Source organism: Myodes glareolus, chromosome 2 (assembly GCF_982192425.1).
Source record: "Myodes glareolus chromosome 2, mMyoGla1.1, whole genome shotgun sequence".
NCBI lineage: Eukaryota > Metazoa > Chordata > Mammalia > Rodentia > Cricetidae > Myodes > Myodes glareolus.
This window is the reverse complement of record NC_142027.1, coordinates 104,849,276-104,873,437: the sequence shown is the minus strand read 5'-3', so window position 1 is coordinate 104,873,437 and position 24,162 is coordinate 104,849,276. Positions and strand designations below refer to the sequence as shown.

Genomic DNA, 24,162 nt, shown 5'->3' with positions numbered 1-24,162 from the left:
ACCTCCACCCAGCAAGCTGGACTCCCTATTCTTATGTACCCAGGGACAGATCCCGTTTGTACTTCCTTGTGCTCTGAACGCCCAGAATCCATTAGATGCTCTAAATAACATTCATTAGGAATTTCCATTCACACTCGAAGACCTCAGTGTACCATGCAAGCATCAGACAGGCTTTGGGCAGGGGTTGGAGAGGTGGCTCAGAGGTGAAGAGCACTGGTTCCTCTTCTGGAGGGCCTGAGTTCAGTTTCTGGCAACCGCATGGTGGCTCACAACCATTTAGAATGAGATCTGGTACCCTCTTCTGGTGTGCAGGCATACATAAATCTTTAAATCCATTTAAAAAAAAAAAAAAAAAAAGGAAGAGAGCAAGAGAGCAAACAAGCCAGACTGCCTTTGGGCCAGAAGTCTGAGAGAGACTGGGGACTAGGGAGAGCATGTCGCAGCATTTGCCTTGTCACCTGGAGACAGAAAACCATCCTCATGCCATGCCAGGATGAAGCCTACTCCAGCATCCAATGTTTGTGCAGGCAGCAAAGGACAGGAAGGCAGGTTGGCGACCATTAAGGAGGCCACCTTACAGAAACCCTCCCCTAGGACGGTGCACCAGCCCAGGTCAGGGCACACAAGGAAAGTGAGTCCAGGAGACTGGTTTTGATCTTGCTGTTTTGAGAGGGTCAAGGAATAGGGGCCAGCTGGCCTTCAATTCACCACCTCCCTTCCTGCCTCAGTCTCCAAAATTCTAGAATTACGGTTATACGCTGCCACTCTGGGCTCTGAACTACTCTTTGTGCCATTCAAAAACTATCCTTAAATTTGGACTAAGAGCACACATCCCAACTGAACTGTTCCGCTACAGCCTGCCACTGGGGAAGGCCAGCACTGTGTGTGGCCTGTGGTCTGACAAATGTGGAATACTTGCTGGAGGTGTGAGGAATGGACTACAGGCAAGAACATGCAGCCTCACAGAGGGCTGGATAAAGACGGACAGCCAGAGCTAAAAGGTCAGGCGGAGGCGTGGTGGAACCTGGCCATGCTGGGTGAACTGTACCTTGGTCAGCAGCACATTGCGCTTCTGAAGCCTTCGGGCCAGTGCCTCATGTGTCTCCCTCTTCTTCCTCTCCTCCAGCAGCTGTGCACTGACCTGCCGGACCTCATCCTGTAGCTGCTGCTGGGCCTTCTCCAGACTCCGGGCACTACACAGAAGACAAGTAGGTAGAGCCATGAGGCCTGACATGACCATCCCCCGGGACTGGAGACACATCCCCCACTGTGTACCCCACAGGGGTGTCCTAAAATAGAGCTGCACGTGCAGACACCTCGTTGTCGTTTCCTCGCTCCTGAATAGCTACTTAGTGCCTTTCAGGAGGTTCTGGATTTCAAAGACACCCAGGGTGATCCCAGAACACGGTGCGAGGGGAGGGAAGTGCAACTCCACACACAATGGGAAAGATTGTCAGCCACAGGCGCTTCAGGACGGCACTTCTGAATGAGCTAAATTGCCAGCGCAAGCACTTCCCATGTGAGTCACAGTCGGCACAGATGTGCAGCACAGGGAGGGTGCGGCGCACAGCCCCCGCAGCAGGCACTGGGCCTGAAGACTTTCTGAAGGAGAAAGTACTGCCTCACACTGGGTGCTAGGCATACCTTGTGAAGACAGATGCCAGGACACACTTGGGCAATGGTATCTGACTTTCTCTATTTTTCCATTCTCTATGCATGTATTTTTGCAGTACAGAAGATTGAAGCAGGAGCCTCAAGCATACTAAGCAAGACTTGTCACTGAGCCATGCTCTCGGTCCACAATGAAGAGTTGTAGGCAGGTGCTCTACCACTGACCCACACCCCAGCCCCTCACTGGAGGATTCTAGGCAGGTGCTTCACCACTGACCCACACCCCAGTCCCTCACTGGAGGATTCTAGGCAGGTGCTTCACCACTGACCCACACCCCAGCCCCTCACTGGAGGATTCTAGGCAGGTGCTTCACCACTGACCCACACCCCAGCCCCTCACTGGGGGATTCTAGGCAGGTGCTTCACCACTGACCCACACCCCAGTCCCTCACTGGGGGATTCTAGGCAGGTGCTCCACCACTGAGCCACACCCCAGTCCCTCACTGGGGGATTCTAGGCAGGTACTCTACAACTGAGCCACACCCCAGCCCCTCACTGGGGGATTCTAGGCAGGTGCTTCACCACTGACCCACACCCCAGTCCCTCACTGGGGGATTCTAGGCAGTTGCTCCACCACTGAGCCACACCCCAGTCCCTCACTGGGGGATTCTAGGCAGGTGCTCCACCACTGAACTACATCCTCAGCCCTCTTTGTGTTTTCTACTCTAAGACAATAGCTAAATTTCCAAGACTGATCTTGAGTTTGTAATCTCCTGCTTCAGTTTACAGAGAGTGCCACCAAGCCTGGCTTCCCTTTACAATATATGTTTTCCTATTGCATCCCTATGGCTGCCCTGGCCTGGTCACTGCTTCCCTACATCATCACAACCACACAACAGCCCTCTTTAGTCAGCTGTCTCTGCGAACTTCACAGGCCCAGGTCTCTGGATTGAGGCCTCTAAGTGCCGTGGTCCCTCCCAGAATGACCTCAAGCATCTTGGCAAAGACCCTCAGAAAGTTCCCTTGCTACTTTCTACCCCACCAGTCCCACAGCCACCCAGTGCAGCCGCTGTTGTTGCTGGTCCTTTAGAGGGCACAGAAAGCTCCAGAACAGCAAGGGCAAGGATCATTAAGTATCCAAATAGTGCCCCTCACATGTGCCCTGGGTTCCACCCCATCGTTATGACTATACCCTGAGAAGGACAAGGCCACAACAGAGAGATCCAGATCAGATGATAGGAGTGGTTGGGGGAGGACCGACCAACCTCACCATCCAAGACAGCACACTGCAGGCGATATGCAACAACGGCAGTGTGTGTGTCCCATCAACAGCAGAGATCTCTTCCCAAACGGAATTCTGAAAACTTGCAAAAAATGGAATCTGGGAACTGGGAAGGTACCTCAGCTGTCAGACACTTGCTTTGCAAACATGAGTTTAGATCGCCAGCAGCCACACAATGAGCTGGGCATGGCGGAACACATGTGTAAGCCCAGCGGTGCTAGGAAACAGGTGAGGTGGAGTCGGGCAGATAGATACTGCAATTTGCTGGCCAATCTTCTAAACTACTTGATCATGTCCCAGGACACGGAAGGACCCTGTCTCAAGCCAAAGGTGGGGGTGCCTGAGGACTGATACTGGAGGTTATCATCTGACCTCCATACATATGCGATGTCAGGCAGGTGGGCAATCTCTCTCTCTCTCTCTCTCTCTCTCTCTCTCTTTCTCTCTCTCTCTCTCTCTCCCTCCCTCCCTCCCTCCCTGATACATAAGCAGGGCAACAGGATTCTGTTATCATGTGACATCTGTGACACTCGTGCAAAATATCCATGAACAGAACACTGCAGCTACTCTGAAAATGTACAAACTGGGGGTGGGGCCTGCAGGAGACACCTGCAACTCAGATCACTCTTGCCTCCAACAACTTTGGCTCACTTTGATTATGCTGTTTCAAGAAAACCCGAGCTCCTGAGGGCGGCAGATAGCGCTTCTGTCAGGTGGGCACCCGCAAATATGTATTTCACATCTGAGTGAATATAGGATTTTGCAAATTATAACTTAGTAAAATCATTTAAACAAGCTGAAGTGTAATTTGAAAGTGAATGAAAGTCAAACATTTATGAAACTTCAGCAGGGGCTTGTGACACCATTAGTCCTGAAAGTGTCAAAGGGAGCCCTGCTCTGGGCCACAAACACAACCACAGAAAACAGGGCCAACCGTGTGGCACCAAGGGCATTGGCTTGGCTTCGATCATACAATCTCAGGAAGCCTCGTGCTGTCCCCTAGCCCCACAGAGAAGCAGCCGGCTGCCACCTGCACCCTAGGTGCGTCACAACCCCAAATGTAAAGCAAGAGCTAATATTCATGGGAAACAGACGTATAAAGAGGCTATTTTGAGTTCCAGTTCAATTGAAAACTATTCATAGACCAATTTAATAATCAAGGACTGTGAAATCGACTCTTGAATCGTTGAATTCAGGTGGGGAGGTTCACAAGCGCCTTAAATCACTGCTCCAAAGTGGGTAATTTAATTAGAACGGCAGCATTCGCTCTGCTACTTAAGAGCCAAGCACACAAAGACAGACATATGGCAATGCAACTTTTCAGGTGACAGGGCACACACAGGCAGGGTGGGACTGGGGGCTTGTGACACTCGGATAAGATGTCCTCAGTATGGGGAGTCTTGCTGGCTGGAAGACTTCCAAATCCAAGGTTAAAATCTGGGAACAACATTCCCCTTGTAGCTACCCAGGGTCTTGCCCACACAGAATAGGTGCAAACAACCCCAAGGCCATGGGACTTTGCTGGGACTTTGAGGACCGAGGCTTGGTATAATAGAACCAGACAACAGGATTGAGCACCAGAAATATGTCTCAAGTCTGAGCCACTGCCAACCCCCACTCTGCAGCGAGGCTCTGCTACCTAAGAAGAAAGAGACACAGTTACACAATCGCAGCCCTATTCCTAGGTCACGACACCACACCCACTGCCTACTGGAGGCCATGGACAGAGATGTGTGCACCATGGCACCACGGGAGAGAGAAAGGTCTTAAGGATATAGAGAGACCTGTGTTGTAAAATTTCAGATTATAAAGAAAACTCTTGTCTCTCCCTCCCCACAGCACTCCTTCCCAAGAAGAAAAGATTCCCCTCAGGAATATTAGGTATCTATGTCAGGTCTGCCACTGATTTATAGCCCCAATCCACAACCCTCACTCACTCTCATATCCGCGTGCCCTTCACAAGGAGTGTCTATGCTCATCCACGCAGACCACAGAGGTCCACATCAGGACATCTTTCTCAATGATTCTCTACTTCATTCACCTTAGTTTTGGAGATGGGGTCTCTCGCTGAATCTGTGGCTCACCGTTTTGATCAGGCTAGCTAACAAATGGGTTAGAATCTGTCTGTCTCTGTCTAACCACTGTGCCCAGCAGCTCTATGTGGGCTCTGGGGACCCAAATTCAGGTCCTCGTGCTTGTATAATAGATGCTTTACTCAGTGAGCCATCCCCTCAATCCCTGTACTCTCCCTTAATAGCAAAACACATTTCATCTTCTGTGGGGATGTCAGAGGAATGCATGGTCATACAGAAGATGCCCGGACAACAGGCAGGACTGCAGACCGCAGCAGGCCCTAAGGTCAGTTCCCAAGGCAGAACAGATTCCCAGGTCTCCTACAGGACAGGGCTACACTGTAAATTGCAATTCAGAGAGTGACAGAGAGAGGGCGCTCCAGAGCACCATTTGCAGAACTTCAATGAAGCCCTGAGCACAAAGATCAACAGGCTGGGATCTTCTTGGATCCACCCACAAACACCAGGTGCAGGGTTCTCTAACATAAGGTGCTGCTAAACAGACATAAATCACCGACCAGGTGACTGCAGGGGAAGGAAGAGCTTACACAAACCAAACAGGCAGCAGCAATGCCTTCTGAGACTGCAGGACGCGGGTGCCTGAGTGGAGAGAGAGCACTGGCAGGGGCTGGTGTTTGAGTACAGCAGACATCACAGACCTGATTCAGATGGTGTGCAGCAGGAAGGATGTGTGGAAGGGAGCAGATGGGGAGCCCTCGGGTAAGTCGGGCAGGCACAGGGCCCTGCATGCTCCTCCGGCACCTACCGCCAGATAACTAGGTGTCAGCTGGCAAGACAAACATGGGGTGCAGGTCCACACACCACAGGGCTGAGCCACTGATGCGTAACTGGCAATGGCAGAGGACAAAACCAGTGAGGAAAGGAGTACTTTGGTTCATGGTGAGGTGGATGAGATGAAAATGCCTGCGGGCACAGGGGAGGGCAAATGTGGGGGACACCTGGGGCAGAGGGCAAACAGCTCTATTATCCAGGGTACACTCACACTGTGTGGAAATGGGAGAGGACTATGGGGCTCTTGGCCAGGAGGCAGTGAGGAACTGAAGAACAGGAGCAAGAAGAAAACCCCTCAAGAGGAAGGAAGGGAAGGACACAGAAGCCCTTCCACATGCTCCTTGTGCTAGAGGGGTGAGCGGAGGGCAGGATGGTCTCCGATGGGCAAGGGACTAGAAATGCTGGGTTCAGCTTAGAAATGGGGAGCAGTGTGGAAGCAGAAGGATGTTCTTCCAGGAGCTGGGTCCATGGAGGTGACAAATTGGCAAACTCCTGGGCAAGCCCCATGGGGAGGACACAGTCCAGCAGACAGACCAAGCCCAACAGTACAAGGCTGCAACACAATGTCCAACAGGCTCTGGACACTGCAGCCGGGCTCCTCAAGCCGTGCCTACCAGATGGCTCTAGACACCCAGGCATTCCAGAATACAAAGATGCGGAGCTTCTCAAGTTAACATGGACCTCAAGCTGGAAGGGGACCTCTGCCACTGTGCCCATGGGTTCTATGAGAGCCTCGACAGCTGGAAGAACTTGAGCAACCTCATCCCAGCACAGATCCCCATCAGTTCCTGGGATTGCTGGTTCTCCCTCGCCCTCCCTTTATCCCCCAGGGAGATTCTCTCCATTCAACTCAAGCCTTTCTTCCAAGGAAGAGAAGAGAAAGCTCATAAAAAATTAAAGCTCTCGCTCCACAGCGCACTGAACTCTGAGGGCAGCGGCATTTTCATGAACCTCTGGGACTTCAGAGCGAAGCTCTTGGTGCTTCAAGGAGAAGCTGAGCGTGTTTATTGATCGCTGCCTTTCTGAGGCACATCTGCTGAGAGAACGAGCCCAAGCCTTTGAGAGCCATCTTTGGATGTGGCGGGCCACTGGCGCTCACTTTCATGTGAGCTTCGTCAGAAACTCAGGCCTAAGAATATCTACTTTCAAGGAACCAGGTAAGGCCAGGAGACACTGCAGAGCGGCAGGAGACATTTTAACAACCTTCTCCAAGACACCAAGACAATGATGCTTCCAGCTTTTCCAGGCCTGACCTGGCGTTTCAAAGTCCTGGAGCCTGCCTTCCTCAGCTCAAACCCAGCACCCACACTCATGCAGCAGGGAAAGCACGCCTGGGTCACCAGACCTTGTGGGGCCCCAGACACTGTGGCAGTTCTGAGAAGAACCATGTACCAAGTCATGGCGTGTCGTATGCATCATACGACACATTGAGCTCATGAAGAAACTGACTCTGGCAGCTTGGTTGGGTCCTCCTTCCCCCATCTCAGACCCAAGCATGTTTATTCCTTTGAGGTCTCCTGTCTGGGCTGGCCCATCTAACCCTGTGAGAGCAGAACAGTCCAATAAAAAAAAGTCACAACCTTGAAACCAGCTGGAACCATTTCCAACAGAAGTCACTGGTGTTTATCGCATGATATAAAAGCGTCTGCAGTGGGAGAGAGAAGCCAGAAGTTCAGCCACGGGGAGCATGGCTGTGGAGAAAAAGCTCAATGGGGAACGCCAGCTGCCTCAACTTCCCTAATTGGTGTCTGCTGGATGTTATGGATACCCGATTGAATCATGTTTGTTATCTAGCTATACGTCATCTGTTACTTGCTTTTGTAAACACTGGCTTGCTATATACTTAAAGTCACTCATTCAAAAACCACACTGCACAGAATGCAGTGCTGGAGCGCCGCCTGGTGCAGAAACACAGAGCGTGTTCACGTGTCTCCACAGCCATGGACAAACCCAAGTTCTAAGTTAAAAAAAACAAAACAAAAACCTGAGGGCTGGTGATGCAGCTCAGCTGGCAGACTGCTAACCTGGCATGCTCAAAGTCCTGCATTCCTCAGCACTGCATGAACAGGTGTGGGAACGACACACCTGGAATCCTGTCACTTAGGAGGTGGAGGCCAGAGGTCAGAATTCCAGATCGTCCTTGGCTATGTAGCAAATTCAAGGTGAGCATGGGCTACATGAGATCCTATCTAAAAAATAAGTTGGGTAGTAGTGGCACACACCTTTGATCCCTCCAGAAGCAGAGGCAGGTGGATTTCTGAGAGTTTGAGGGTAGCCCAGTCTACAGAGTGAGTTCCAGGACAGCCAGGTTTACACAGGGAAGAATATTTCTGAGGTTAGTGGCATCTCTGCTGAGGACTGAAAGTCACTATGAAGCCCTAATCCCCAGGGAGGAGCCTGGACAGTGAGGGGAGAGCTCTCATGATGGGATGAGAAGCCTTGGGTGAGACCCTCAGGAGTTGACACCACGCAGAACAAAGGCCCTCCACAGACACACAGCTCCAGCACTGCGACCTCAACCACCTGCCTCCAGAACCATTAGGAAGACAAGATTGCAATTTAGGAGCCCTAACTACAGCAGAGTTGGGAGGAGCCCAAACTCACTGTGATAACCCCTGTTCTTAAAACCTGTGAAGAGGTGTCACACAGAAGGCCAACTCAGAGCCTTTCTGGTGACAGCCCAAAGCAGTCTGATGGCGTACATGAATAGCAGTGGTTTCCTACGGGTTATGATAATGCAATTCCTTGTGCATGGTGAGTTTTTGTAATTCATCTCTTTCATGACGTTAAGAAAACACGAGTAAAATTTTATTCAACCCCTACAGCCCTTTATTCTTGGAGGGCTGATGAGCACACATCAAAACCTGATAACACAAACGCTTTCTAACCTTGGGCGTTGGGGATGAGTCAATGCAGACCAAAGCCGATGAGTCACCTCTGTAAAGCCACTTTGTCTGTACCAGGAGAACTGGATGCTTGCCCTCCCTGGCCTCTGGGCACGATGCCTGGCACAGCCTGCAGCACTGACCTAAGAGATCAGGTCAGGTGGATCTAATCTGTCACCAGGTGCCTATGGGTTCCTAATCACCACCGCCATGTGAAGGGGAAATGTGCAAAAGTGCAAGTCCCATAGCCGGGGCCTCTGAGCAGGGCCTGCTGAGATGCAGTCCCCTACGGTCCCCATGCCATGGACACAGAGGATGAATCAGTCAGTGTGCCCCTGCTTCATCCCAGACCCTTGGGGAGTCTCTAGAAGCTGAAAGAAAATTCCAGAAGTATCTCTGTCCAGTGAATGAAGAATTAACAGGAACCACCCAGAGGCAAGGTGGGCTAGAGTTATGGCCCCAGAAATGGACGACCAGGAGATGGCCAGCTGATTAACCAATAAATTAGCCTTACATACAGTCCATACTAGGCACCATTCCTAGGCCCAGGAAAGAGCCATGCACACTAACAGGGCAAGCCCTGACAGAGCCAAAGGGTGTCAAGATGTAGCAGTCAGTGAGCAGCCACCAATCAGACAGTGAACATCATGATGTCAGCATATCATGCTGCTCTCAAATAGCGTGCGAGATCACAGAGCTTTGTGATAAGGACACCTACACCAGGGCACAGAGACACAGAAGGGAGAGTGAAGGTGCTGGGAGCCACTCTGAAGAGAGGCCAGAGGAGCAGACACAGAAGGGAAAGAAGCGGAGCCTACAAAAGACGTAAGCAGAAGGGGAGCAACTGGAAACCCTTGACGCAGGGCACCCTCGGTAGGAAGGAACAGGCTAAGTCCCCTCTCAGGAGGACCCTCCAAACAGTGTGGCTGAACGATACAGGTTTATTTCTGGTAGGTATAGCCTTAGAGAAAAAAGCCAACAGATGGAGAGCTACATATTCAACAGAAGGTGTGGAAAAAATAAGTCCAAGCTAGACAGATCTCAACACACACACACACACACACACACACACACACACACACACAAATACACACACCAGCCAGGGATGGAGTAAAGCCAGATCTCCTCAACACACATGCCAGCCAGCCAGCCAGCCAGCCAGCCAGCCAGCCAGCCAGCCAGCCAGGGATGGAGTAAGGCCATATGCTTCCTGTATCCCTTTAGATATCACATACTAGATGGCCCACTGGTTGTCTATTCCCAGCTACCTCCTAGAAAGGTATTTCATTTCTGAAAAGACTTTTTCAACCAAGAGCAAAGATCCCAGCACTGAATAGAGAGTACTCACAAGTGCTACCAGCAGCAGGGAGAGGTGGCCACACCTATATTACTAAGTCTGCAAACAGCTAGAACATCCTGTATTGTTCCCATGTCCTTACGAAAAAGCAAAACTCTACTTGTGAAAGGATGCTCCTGGTACACTCTTGGGAGGTCTTCAACGGACCCTGAGGGCAGTTAGATGTGGAGAAGCCTCAAGAAGGCTATGTCTCTGGAATTTGTAGGAGAGGAAAGGATCAGAAATAAGTGGCAGGCCTGCGCTGGCTTCCGCAGTGGGGCAGCCTGATGCAAACTCAAAAGGAGCCAAAGTTTCCCCAGCGCCCTTGACAACAGGCTGTCTATATTTCTACATCAACTCCACTTCTTCAAAATCTCCAAGTATTAATACACATTTTTCTGACATAAGCTCCCCACACACAAAAAATAAAATAACAAAACTACCAAACTATAGGAACAAACTAGAGAATGGGGAAAGCAGAGATTTATGGAATTACCAACCAAAGGCCCAGGTGAAGAGGCTGAGAAGGAAGTCGGGGAGGAAGCACCTGGTCCCTGGCCACTGGGCACACCGCCTCTGCCGAGCACTCTTCCTAACAGCTCATCAATTCCAATCATCACATTCAATCTGCATTCCCAGATAAACAGAGGCCACCAGTAAATACTCTCATCTGACCTTGAAATGTGAGAAGGAAAATCACCTCTCACAATTTCAATTTGCTCCCAACCATAAAGAATAATCCAATCTGACTGATTGGTTACCAACCTGCAACCTCCCAGGTAGGGCAGAGCCCCCAGTAGGCCACTGAGTCTGCTGGGCTGACAGTGTAGAGACCGGAGAGCAGGTCACCCCCAGGGCCTTGCTAAGCTCTCAGCTTTTGAAATAAAGGGTGTGAAGAGAAAGTTCAGAGAGCCAGAGAGCTGGGAATGTGACTACACAGCACTGCACTTGGTTGTTTATCCATAAGGTCCTCGGTGCTCTCTGTGACACTGAAAAAGGCTCTAAAAACCTCAGGTTAGAAATGGATAAGCAAGGAGTGGTGTTCTGGCAAAAGACCTAAGTTCTGCTCCCTGCACCCATAACAGACTGCTCACAACTGCCTGTTCACTGCCCTCCTCTGCCCTCCCCTGGCCTCCCCTGCCCTCCACTGCCTCCACTGCCCTCCCCTGCCCTCACTGCCCTCCCCTGCCCTCACTGCCCTCCTCTGCACTCCATTGCCCTCCTCTGGCCTCCACTGCCCTCCTCTGCTTCCACTGCCGTCCCCTGGCCTCCACTGCCCTCCACTGCCCTCACTGCCCTCCTCTCTCTCCACTGCCCTCCCCTGGCCTCCACTGCCCTCCTCTGCTTCCACTGCCGTCCCCTGGCCTCCACTGCCCTCCATTGCCCTCACTGCCCTCCTCTCTCTCCACTGCCCTCCCCTGGCCTCCTCTGCTTCCACTGCCCTCCTTTGGCCTCCACTGCTTCCGCTGCCCTCCTCTCTCTCCACTGCCCTCCCCTGGCCTCCACTGCCCTCCCCTGACCTCCCCTGGCCTCACTGCCCTCCTCTGACCTCCCCTGGCCTCACTGCCCTCCTCTGACCTCCCCTGGCCTCACTGCCCTCCTCTGACCTCCCCTGGCCTCACTGCCCTCCTCTGCCCTCCCCTGGCCTCACTGCCCTCCTCTGACCTCCCCTGGCCTCACTGCCCTCCTCTGACCTCCACCGCCCTCCTCTGGCCTCCACAGGTGTCTGCATTCACTCACTCATACCCCCACAGAAACAACTAACATAAAATAACACAATATTTTTAAAAAGCCAGAGAAGCAGTTATGGCTGACACAGGTGTGTGTCAAGTGAGGAGGGGCACCCTCACACATTGTCACTTGGGCCTTAACATGACTGAAGAAGAAGAGTTAGGTGTGGTGACTTTTAGAGGAGTGGCACAAACTGTGGCAAAGCTCGGTAGGAGCTCAGCCAAAACCCCAGCTCTTCCTTTTGTGCCTAAACCTCAGCAACAGGAAGGGAAGAGGGAACGAGGAAGGAAGGAGGGAGGGAGGGAGGAAGGGAGGGAGGGAGGGAAGATACAGTCTGATGAGTCACAGCCACACACAGCATTGACTGTTGTGTGGCTGCTGTCCTATGACAGAGACAAGCAAACACCTTTATCTGCCATGCCCTCCACAGAGAAGGGCTACTGACCCCTGGCTTACACCAACAGTTCATCTTGAAACTCAAGAGAACTAAAACACAGGTGCACACTCACACTCTCTGATCCGTTAATGACCTAGCTCCAATCCTGTTTGGCTCCCTGGCATGCACCAACAGTTTCAGAAGCTCCTGTTGGCCTGACCCAGCCACAAGCCCTACAGATGTATGAATTCCAACCAAGTGAAATACCCACTGCAGATTGGGGATACAGCTCAGCTCAATGCTAGAGCAAGTGTCTGGCATACACAAGACCCTGAGGTACCCATGGATGATATAGATAAGTAGCAAGGTGGGTAGACGCATGGTAGAAATATGGATGAACAGATGGATGGACTGACAAATGAGCGGGTAGGAGGACAGACAGACAAAAAAGGGAGGGAGGGAGGGAGGGAGGGAGGGAGGGAGGGAGGGAGGGAGGGAGGGAGGGAAGGGAGGAAAGAGAGGGAAGGGAGGGAAGGGAGGAAAGAGAGGGAAGGGAGGGAGGGAGGGAGGGAAGGGAGGGAGGAAGAAATCCCAATGAGCCTCCAAAATGTCCACCTCTGCATGCAAACAGGACTCAGAACAGCCTTGGGCCCTGCCCCAAGTCCACTGCTAGCACACTAAGGAGCAGCAGGAATCACGCTGAGGACCACCCCTCACTTCCATAAAGACCTGGGGCACAGGGCAACTTGTTTCTTCCAACAGCACCCAGGCACCCTTCCAAGGAGGACAGTGTCTTCACCTTGTGTCCCAACAGCGGACACAGATGCTCATTGGTCACGGTGCTTCTAGAGGAACTTTGCTCCCAGGTGATGTGACTGGAACGTGAGCTATAGCTTGGGATGGCTAATGCTCAGCTGTCTCCACACTCTACCACATCCTAATCTTCTGAAATATAGATTCGATATCCTTTCCTGGCCCCAAACTCTGTGAAATTAGATGCAGGGGGTGGGAGAAACCCCAGTCTGGGAGGGAGGGAGGGAGGGAGGGGGAAGGGGGAAGGAGGGGAAGAGGGAGGGGGAATGGAGCCACCATGAAGGAGAGAACAGCAGCAGAAAGAAAAGGATCTCCAACAGACAAGCACCCTGGCCACCATAAGGCAGGGGCCCTTTTCCCGTCCTCATCAGATCCCCAGCTCTAAATAGACCTTCCAAGACACAAGTGTCAAAGTCGCTGTCTCCCATCACCAGCCCACTCTACCTGTGCCGTCATTTGTGCCAACAAGTCTTGGGGAGGCGTGGAGAGGGAGTCCTAGAGGGAGAAGCTGTACGGGCTGAAGGAGGAACAGGTACAGATGGGCCTGTCTGGAACTGGGGGAACTCCTGAACTCCTATATAAGGCAAGTTGGCCTCTCCTACCAGGCGGCTAGGCTGCCCACGTGCCAGCACCACTGAGGCCTCTCTCCCCATTCCCTCTCTCTTGACGACACCTCAGGCCTCCTTGGTGGACTCCTCCAGTCAGCACAGAACCAGGGGCCAATGGAGCCCTGGGAAATCACGCACACAACAGCCCCAGAGTCCAACAACACAGGACAGCATGGGGAGGTGGTAAAAAGCTGAATCCTGCCATGACCTAGAAATGGCCTGTCTCACGCAAGGATGCGAGAGGGCTGACAGCGGGAGACACGAGCAGTGTGGAGAGACCTTTAAGAAGTGGCCTGGTAGGCGTCTCGAAGGAGCAATCTCACAGGGGATCATAACATGCTGCGCTCTCTCTCTCTCTCTCTCTCTCTCGGACTTCTGGCACAAATGATCCTGCTTCACCCAATGATACATGCCACTGCCATGGAGCTGCCAGATTGTGTGCTACAACCTCCAAAACTGAGCCAAATAACCTTTTTCTTTGTAAGTTACCTGCCTCGGGTATTTTACTATACCAAAGGATAACTGTAAATGGGCATGTAAAGAGGAGAATATGGACCATGGGCCAATGTGAAATATAAAGGACCGTGCCTACTGTTCGTGTGTGTGTGTGTGTGTGTGTGTGTGTGTGTGTGTGTGTGTGTGACACATAGAAGGTGAGAGGGCCCAGGAGAGCTTGACTGGAGTGCTTGTCCACACAATGACTTTAGCTACCACCCTAGAGGTCACTCAAAGAACAGATCTGAGCCTCCAAATCCATCCTTGTGTCTAAGGACAAGGAAAAGGGCGTGGGTTGCAATGCGTGACCAGACCAAGGAGAGAAGATCCCTGAGGGGCGAGAGCTGAGTGTGGGCTTAATTGAGATTGTGAATCAAATCGGACAAGCATTTAGAAGATGAGACAGAATAATCTCAGCAACGTCTCTCTCTCGCTCTTTGGAATCACTGGGCAGCCCAATTAGCAGTTCTGATACCGAGGTTCCTGGTGTAGCACGGTCGATAGTGGCCCACTGGCCGGCATGGCCTGAGCGCCCACACCAGACGCGCCATCAATCGACACCTGGGCTCCATTATAATCCCTGCAGCTGCCTCGGTGGTGCCTGATTAATAAAACCCATTCTAGTGTTTATTCTCCCATTGATTTCCCTGTCCTCGGCCCAGAGCCCAAAGTCAATAACCGGTTGGGTGAGGCAACTTCCCTGGGCCTCTGCTGTCTCCCCTGGGCCAGAAGCATCATCTGCCCCTGTCAATCATCTGTCTTGGCGCAGGGACCACTGAGGGGCAGAGCCATCTAAGCATGCATGGGACATCAGGCTTAAAGGCTGTCACTTGATTAATAAAGAGATATCTCTAAAGTGTTCCCCAGACTAAGAAGTGAAGCCAAGAGGAGAAAATGAGTTTGAGACTCCCCAGTGTCCTGCCCGTCCACCACCCTGTGGAGGGCTGGGAACAGGGAGGCACTTGCTGACCGATGGCTATGTCAACATGGCCACTCTTTTATTAATCTCACTTCCTCTCCCCCTAGGCTCGGACTTGGAGAGTTGACACTTGGCTTGAGAAATGCCAGCTCTAAGCAGTTTATTTCCTCTTGAACTTTAAGAGCTGACTGAGACAGAAGTGACCTTTAAAAGGCAAGGTTAGAGCTTGTCGGGCCTGGCGGGGTACCCCTCTACGTACACAAAGTGAGAGGGGCCCTTGGTGACCCTGAACTCTGACGGGAGGCATCACGACAGGTGGGTTAGAACAGGTCCCAGGTGTTTGGGCTGGGTGATGGTCAGCACGGAGAGGCAGGAGCCTCCAGATGCCCATGGGCCCTAGAGTGAAGACTGGGAGGCATGGTGTCGCTAAAAGCAAAAGCAGCATACTGAGGGTTGGAACTTGGCCCACGTCACTGGTTGGTAGCTGGCAGGTCATGCACAAAGAAGGGTATCTACTTCTCCATTCTTCCCAGAGAAGCCTACTGAGTAGAAGCCATGGTGTTCCCAGCACCCTGTAAGGGCTCCATTCCAGCCTCCCACCGATTCCATGGGTCAGTTTTCCAGTGTTCCCAGTGAATCTGATAATTATGGTTTGACACTAAGTATTCTTTGCTCCTGGGACTCTGCAGTGCCCTTGGTGACAGTGAAGGCTGTGACTCAGAGCTCAGAGTGAGGGTGGAATGGAAGAAGTGTCACCAGGAGATCATTAAAATTGCAAGTCCCAGATCATTGCCAGCAGTGGACATCCGCACTGGAGGGAGACAGAATGGCCCAGAGGGCTCCCGTTTGATGAGGCTTCACAGCACACAGGAATCATGCTCAGGGCTCCAGAAGAGGCTGCATAGCCAAGAGCCCTAACCTGGGCTCTTGGTCAGCCTCTACTCCCTGGCAAGGACAACAGACAGAGACCTCAGCCCCAGATCAGTCATCCGGGGTCAGGGGCAACCTAAGAATTAGTCTGAAAGTAGGCCATCTCCACATGGACCTACACTAAGGGAGGGACACTATCCTCCTGAAATAACTCCAGTCCTCAAAGTAAATGAAGCCACCTATGCCCCCCAAATGGTGATCCTATGGTAACAGAGTTATATATGAGCAGAAGTGATTTTGAGTATGCAGCACATTGGAAGGTTCACGTTCTAAAGATCTGTGGAAGACACGAGAGGATAAGATACAGGCCTGAATGACCCTGCAGATAATCGCAGCTATGCAAAGGGGCCTGTGGCCCTCGAGCACTAGTGGAGCTCTGCAGAATGAGGAGCTGGGGGCGGCAGGGGCAGGGCTGTACAGTACGGCCAGTTGCTAAGTGGGGCTTGGGTGGTACTCCTGCATCCTCCCACACACCAGCCTGGACAGAGCAGAGCAGAGTTGGGTGGGCGGCTGCTGCTGAGCAGATCCCTCACGAGGCCCATCTGCTGCGCACAGATTAGAGGCAGGAAATGCAGCTCAGAGAGCAGGAGCCAGAAAACACATTTCCTGAGCCATTGTGTGACTCCACTGCGCCTGGCCGTGCCACTCAATTGGCAATGCGCAGCGAGTTTAATAACTTTCTTAGAAGACACTCAGAACGGACCTCAGACATTTGCATATCAGCTCCTCAAACTTCCCATCCCGGCACCTAGAGCTCTGGAGGCCCAGGGCTGCCCCGGCAGGCTGGAGATCACTGCTCATACAGGGCAGAGGAAAGGTGCAATGTGCAGTCCACTGTAAACGGCCTGTGCTGTTTGAGCTCACTGAGAGGCCCGCTCTGGAGGAGGGATTACCTCCCCCGCATCAGACCCAAGCACGACTGTCTCCAAGTGTCCTCTAAGACCCCTTGCCCTGGCACCAGCCGTCCTCCCTGACTTTATAATGGGGAGACAGAGAACGGCAAAACAGCCAGAAAGTAAAGACATCACATTCTTGAGAACAACCAGGAGGTGAACCACTTCCAGCAGATGTTACTATTATGTATCCCATGGCATAAGGATGCTTGTAGTGAGAACAAGAAGCCAGGAGATCTTTCCCAGAAAGCTCAACTGAAAGCCTGGCTGACTGCCTCAGCTTTCCCTGTCACCACTGCTGGAGAAGGTAAGAAGGTGCCTGGTATGATAACCTTATGCTCTGTGTCTGCTACTTGCTATTTTTTCTTTTACTTTTGCTTGTTACGTGCTTAATTAATAAAGTCACTTATTCAAAACTGAAAATGTAGACTGGAGAGCTCCGCGGCTCTTGCCGGAGGACCTGAGTTCAGTTCCCAGCATCCACATGGTGGCTCACAACGATCTGTAACTCTAGACCCAGAGGAGCCAGTGCCTCTTCTGACCTCCGTAAGCCCCTGAACATATGTGGTCTACATACATGCACTTGGGCACATACTTATACACATAAAATAAGTATTTTTTAAAATACTGAAAATGTGCTGTTACAGGTTATTTTCTGGACCCTACAGAACAAAAAGGCATGACCATCAACAACACCTCTGAAGAGGAAGGCCTTCTCACCATCCTCACTTCTGGCCATACACCATCTCCCTTAATTCTGTCCAAGTTAAGTGGTACGGTCTATCCCAAAGGAAAGGGCTGACAGGGATACTGGGAACCTGCACTGAGGACACCAGCTGAGAGAAGAGGGCAGCCCCCGGTATGTGTTACATGTGAAATGTGCCCAACAGACTTGGGTGTTTGAGCACTTGGTGCCCAGCTGGTGGGTGGTGCCGTTTTGAGAGGCTGGGCCTTTTATACACGACAGTCAGGCCTGAACTGTTTCCTGACCCACTGAGATGTTCAAAAGCAGTGTCACAATCCTGCTGCCTCAGCTGTGGGCAGCTAACTCTGCCATGCCTCCCTTGACATGGTGGACTACACCCTCTCAAACAGTGACCCTAACAAACCCCACCTCAAAGACTGCCTTCAACCAGTGACCCTAACTAAACCCCACCCCACGGGCTGCCTTCAGAGGGTGACCCTAACAAACCCCGCCCCACAGGCTGCCTTCAGAGGGTGACCCTAACAAACCCTGCCCCACAGGCTGCCTTCAGAGAGTGGCCCTAACTAAACCCCACCCCACGGGCTGCCTTCAGAGGGTGACCCTAACAAACCCCACCCCACAGGTTGCCTTCAGAGAGTGACCCTAACTAAACCCCACCCCACAGACTGCTTTCTTCAGGAGTTCTATCACACCAGTGACAGAAATAACTAATATAATTCAATAGAGAAAACAACACGGAGTCCAAGGAGAAGAAGCGAATGGACCCCACCCCCAAGTCAGTTTTGGGGCTAGAGAGAGCTACCTCATCCTCCCCCATGGGAAGACACCGGTTGCCACAGCCTTGGCCTTGGCCTTCTACTCTCCAGGATGGTAACAAACAGGTTTCTGCGGCACGGGAGCTGCACGGACAAACAGAAAGACAGAAAGACAGAAAGACTGCAGCAGGGGGTGTGTGGCAAATGACACGATGGATGACTTTAGACAGGAAAGCCAAAACTGTGAAAGGAGAAGACGCACGCTTTAATGATCTAGGGGGAAAAAGGGGCCTTTTTGTACCCACGCGAAACCCAAGCACCAGAAGCTTACAGCTGTGCCAGACATAAGAACCGACGCCTAGAAGACTCATACGGGGGGATGATAAGTTGGAAGCGAAACAAATGGACTGAGAGTGCACAGGACAGCTGAGCGGCGGTGAGCACACGCACTCTACACAATCCAACCACAGCAGGCCTCTCCCTGCACTGCCCAGACTCAGCTGCTATGTGGAGGCCCAGTGGTACACATGGACAAACCTCAATTCTCCCGAGTTAACTCCCAGCAACCACAGGTGCAGGTCAGGCCACAGGTGCGGGGGGTCTCACAGAACCTTGCACAAACGCACCCACTCTGTAACTCATAAAGGCCAAGACCGAGCATTGACCCAGACATCTAAGAGCAGGGGACAGATGTGCAAACTCTGACCACTAGTGTCAAGGAATACTGCTTGACATGGAGAAACAATGTGCCAACCCCACCTCAATGCAGAAGCAACCTCAGCCAGGAGTGTTTGGGGTCGGCCATGCTGGGGGGCCCTACCAGAACCCATTGCTCCTTTCTGGTGTGACACATGAAGACATGTGAAATTCAAAAACAGAGGTTACACACCGGGAAAGAGAGGACACAGCCCAGGCAGCCCGCTTCTGGGGCATGGCCATGTTCTACATGTGACTTGGAATACTGACCCACGTGGAATGCCAACAAGGTCTTTAAGGGATGTTCTGCATTCTACCTCACGAAAACCAGACTTTTTTAATAAGTTACTGGTTTGCTGGGGTGTGTGTGTGTGTGTGTGTGTGTGTGTGTGTGTGTGTGTGTGTGTGTGCAAGTGAAAATGAATGAATATGTGTGTGGACTCCAGAAGTCCATGACCATCAAGCATAGGGCTTCACCAGGCTGCCTCCTACTTCACCTCACTGGACCCATAATGCACACTGCTGCACCCAGCTTGAACTCTGGTCCTTGAAAGCACTTCATCAACTGAGCTGTCTTCCCAGCCCCAAGTACTGGATCATAACTTTATTTTTTAAAAGTCCTACTAATACCCGTTCTCATTTAAGAGAGTCCCATTTAGCAAATTTCAGAGAGTAAGGACATGTTATTACGAGACACCATAGAAGGGGCCTCAAAGCTAATGGTGCCAAGGCTTCTGGTTGGTCCCAGTGAGGAATGCACACTGGCTTCCCATGGGTGCCAACTCTGATGGGGGCATGACACTAGCACCTGTCACAAAAAAAATCACCTTCTTCTCACAGGGTACAGAGGTGCCCAGAAAACGGGACAGCCAATAGGAACATTGCTAATGCTTGCTAGCCCCCTCCATAGCTGTATTCAATCAAAATCAAGATGAAGAAAAAGAACGAGACACTTTACAAAGAATCAGTAGAGTATTGGCGCAACCTGGTTCCCGCCAGAGCTGAGGAACTAACAATGTCTTTAAAATGGACTAATTAAGACGAGTTGCCAGCGACTGCTGACAAACTGCAGGGCAAAGCCTGGACAGACATAGCCTGAGACCCGTCACGTGATTGCCAGCCCCTCACTGCTGCACAAGGCCCTTGTAAATTCTGCTGCAGGGTGATGGATTGGATGGCCCGTAATTGTTCTTATCTGCTTGTACTAAATGTCTGGGCTGGACGGGAAGCCTGCAGATCCTGGAAGATGGTAAGACGTGGTCAGGAATCCTCAGAGTGGCACACTGCTGAGGGGAGGCCTCCCTGGGCTAGAGGAAAAAACAAATCCCTTGGTTCTGAGAGCTGAGAGGAGGAGGTGGCTGCACACTCAGAAGCCTGACTTCAGGCTTCACTTAACTCTGTCCTGAGAGGCATTGGCACTAGGCTGCTGAGGATGGCGGCAGGACTGGCCTGAGGGTGGTAACCACTGTCCTTGATGGCAGACACTCAGCATGAACGCTTGGGGTGTCTGTCAAGACCCACAGAACAAAACATCAACAGAGTTTCACTACCAATAAATAAAAATCAATTGGATTGCCAAGTTCTCAGGAAGCTGCTGCCCATGTGTATCCATGCGGGAACAGCCAGGCTTACGGTAAAGGGAATGCTGCCTGCCAGTCAAGAGCAGGGCTTGAAATAAAGTCACAAGTGTGTGCTGGGAGAGAGCCTGAGATCTAGAGAGCATTACTAGGTAAGAAAGCGGCTTAGAGGGGATGGGGATGTGGCTCCATTGATAGAGTGGCCGACTGCCTAGCATGCATGAAGCCCTGGCCTTGATCCCCAGCACTGTATAAACCAGGTGTGGTGGTACATATGTCTAATTCCAGCACTCAGGAGGCAGAGGCAGGAGGATCACAACAAGGTCAAAGTCATATCTGACTACATAATGGGTTTGAGGCCAGCTTGGGCCATGAGACTCTGGGGTGGAAAGTCGGGGTGGGGCGGGTAGGGAGAAATGGAGGTAGAGGTGAAGGAAGAGGAAGGCATCTGACTATAGTCGCCACAGGCATTTAATTCTCCCTTTGACCCCACACAGAGAAGAATGGAGGTAGGAGACGTGGAGGGACCCAAACCTCTATGTTCTGTTAGCTGACATCAGGTTGTGGTGGGAGGGGAACCTTCCAACAGTGTTGGGCATTCCAGAGCATGCCCATGCCTCCACACCCCCACGCCACTCTTTCCTGGAATGAACCATCTCCTGCCTCTCACTCCCTGCCTCAGCCTGACCACTGCTGCCTCTGAGGTTCCTCACTCGCCCTCACTCAGTACATCCAAGTCACGTCTCTGACCCTGATGCTCAAATACGTGAGTTCTGAGGATCTCTGACTCAGTGTCCCCAACATCACTTCTAACCACTGGCTCTCCAGACTTCTTCTAGCCCTGGACAGCTGTACCAACGTGTCTGTGCTTTTGCTTGGGTTTGGTTCTGAGTCTGGGGCGGGGTGTTTGTTTGTGGTCTGTTTGGACTTTCGTTGTTATCGTTTGTTCCAGACAGGGCCTACTGCTCCTCTCACGACAGGCCTGGAGGTGTCACTTGTGTAGGCACCCTCAGCGGTGACAAGCAGACCTTGTCATGGGAGGGGCAGCTTCCCTCACCGAAGACACTCTTCTTCCTTTTTGGCCTTCTGCCCAGCATAGGAGTCAGCAAGTCCCGCCCAGCAGAGGGAAACTCAAGAGACCCTTCTAGAGAGGAAAGGGCTACATGAATAAACGAGGACTCCATACCAGAAAGGCTTGTTCCTGCCAAGAACTTCAAATTCAACCATTCTCTCGGGGTATAGTTCATAGTGCAAAGCTGGTTTGTTTTGTTTCGGCTCTGTCTTCAATCACCTATTTTGAGACAGAGTATCATGTGACGCACACTGGTCTCAACTTATTATGTAACTGAGAACAGCCTGGAACTTCTGCTCCTCCTGCCTCCACCTCACTTGTGCTGGGGTTACAGGGGTGAGCTACCATACTTGGTACATGTGATGCTGGGGGTAGAACCCACGGCTTAGCGACTTTAAGATAACTGCTCTATTAACTGAGCTACAGCCCAACACTAATAGAGCCAATTTACCAACTCTTCCCTTGCGCTGATTTGCTCCTGTTGCAGGAAGTAAAGCCTGTGGTCTGACCCGGGCTATGCACTTTCGCTCCTACCTTTGCTTCTGGGTGAGCAAAGGGCCTTCTCGGCTATAATGAAGATATAACCACCTGGTAGGAAAAACCACCTGCCCGGAGCGAAGCATTCCCAAACGGTTTGCTTTTAAAAATGTGAAAGCTTTCTAAGGCACGGTTCTAACTTAAGAGGCTTTTTTTTTTTTTTTTGAGGAAATAATCGGCAATTATGCAAGGATTTGGAGGCACATATTAATCAGGATATTATTTATAATAGAAGTGAGAAACTAAAGATGATTAAATAGCTAACAATAAGAGAATGGCTAAATAAAGTACTCTTAATGAGAACAATTTAGAGTCAGAAGTTGGAGGTTGGAGGGGGGGGCTAGTACCTACGTGAGTCCCAGTGACTGAGCATCTTACCTGGGCCCAAAAAGTTGTTTTTGAGAGAGCATTTAATTTGGGAAGTGTCAGAAAAGATAAAGCAAAATATGTAGACACCACAAATAGTGCACACAGTATTGTTTGTATTAAAAACTACCTCAGGACACACACACACACACACACACACACACACACACAAATGTCAGGACAAATCTAAGCCAACACATTTAGACTGGCTTTCACTTGGCAGAGGGATTATGGGAAACCTTTCTTCTCATCTTTTCTGTTTGTTTCCTCTACATTGTCAAACGTTCTAAATGAAACTGGATTCTTTTTGTAGTCAGACCCAAAACAGGTTATTCAAATGCATTGCTGACATCCTTTCCTTCCTCTCCCCCACCCAGGTGGGGGGGGGGGGACACAGCTGCAGGAAATAGCAAAGGCAGATCAAGCAAACCTGAGGAAGAGCAAGGACAGCCAAGGATGGTCCTTGCCCTCTTCCAACTTGCAGCCTGGAATGCTCCCATGGCTGACCCAGACACAAGCTGAGGTTGCTGAGAGAGATTGAAGGAAGAGAGGAAAGACCAGGAAGGGAGGGCGCAAAGACAAGGGTCAGGCCAGTAGGGAAGAGGTTGAGTGTGGAGGCACAGGAAACACCGCAGGCTCCAGGTGTCACCTGGTGCTTCTGGATGGAACAATGTCACTGTGTCAGCACAGGTCTGGTCACAGGGACACAACCAATCTGCAGGAGCTGATTCTGCTGTGGGAAAGTAGATGGGTCAGTGGAAACCTCACCAACAAGGAACTCACCAGGAGTGAGGACTGGGGCTGGAAGAGACCAGAGACACCTGCTGCACACCCATCCGCCCACTCAGGGAACTGCTGTCTCCAGAACGGCCAAAGGTGAGATGAAAAGTAATGAAAGACAAGACACGTAAATGGGCGCGAGCACCTACCACCTGAACTAGAACTGAAAGCCATGCTGGAGTGCGCTAAACCCAGGATCTGAGTGTGGAAGTCCAGGCGGGAAGTCACTGGGCTACTCGGGAACAGGGCAATCTTCTAACGTGACATAGAATGACACAGAATGGGGAGGGGGGCTGAGAGCACACAGCATAGGAGAGGGAGCTGCACAGGCCCAGGGCCACTGAGCAGAGGCTTTCTAAGAGTGGTGGAGATGCCATGAGACCAGCTCTGCAGAGGAGTATCACAAGGGTAGGGGCAGCTCCCAAGGGACCGGCAGCTCTGGAGGCCAAGGTCATTCTCACCCTTGCCTTCCATACTTCATTCACCGCACCCAGCGGCAGTGTGCAACTCTGGTCATCTCCCACCTAGTTCTGCAAGAACACCCCCCATGCGCTCCACCGCCTCCACATCATTAGTATGCAGCCTTGGCAGAGTCCTCTCTCCTGCCTCCTTTTGTGCAAAAGATAAGTAACATTCGAGATCTCTGCTATCGCCCAGCTGCAAATGTCCCAGCCTCTTCTCTTCTCGTTTTTACTTTAAAAGAAATGAAATCTCATTTTAGATTTCCAGAAGAGACAGACACCCATCTTTACCGTAATAAAAAATCTGCCACCCAGAGGACAGGCTGGAGGTGAACACGCAGACGTGAGAAGCAGGCAGGGAGCAGCCTGACCTACAGACCCATTTTCTCCTGCCTCCGAACCCCACCAGCATGGTGGCTTGAGGAGGGCAGCAGAGCGTCGGGCCCAGAGACAGCCTCTGTCCACAGGC

General features: G+C 51.6%; 1 protein-coding gene across 2 annotated transcripts in view; it reads right to left on the bottom strand.

The window, feature by feature from the left end:
• Mad1l1 (mitotic arrest deficient 1 like 1) overlaps positions 1-24,162 on the bottom strand; it is a 317,552-nt gene that overhangs the window by 186,685 nt on the left and 106,705 nt on the right. For both annotated transcript variants that reach the window (XM_048436907.3, XM_085683370.2), the window contains exon 11: positions 1,049-1,193. In XM_048436907.3, the coding sequence (XP_048292864.3) occupies positions 1,049-1,193 (145 nt within the window). The remainder of the gene's footprint in view (positions 1-1,048; positions 1,194-24,162) is intronic.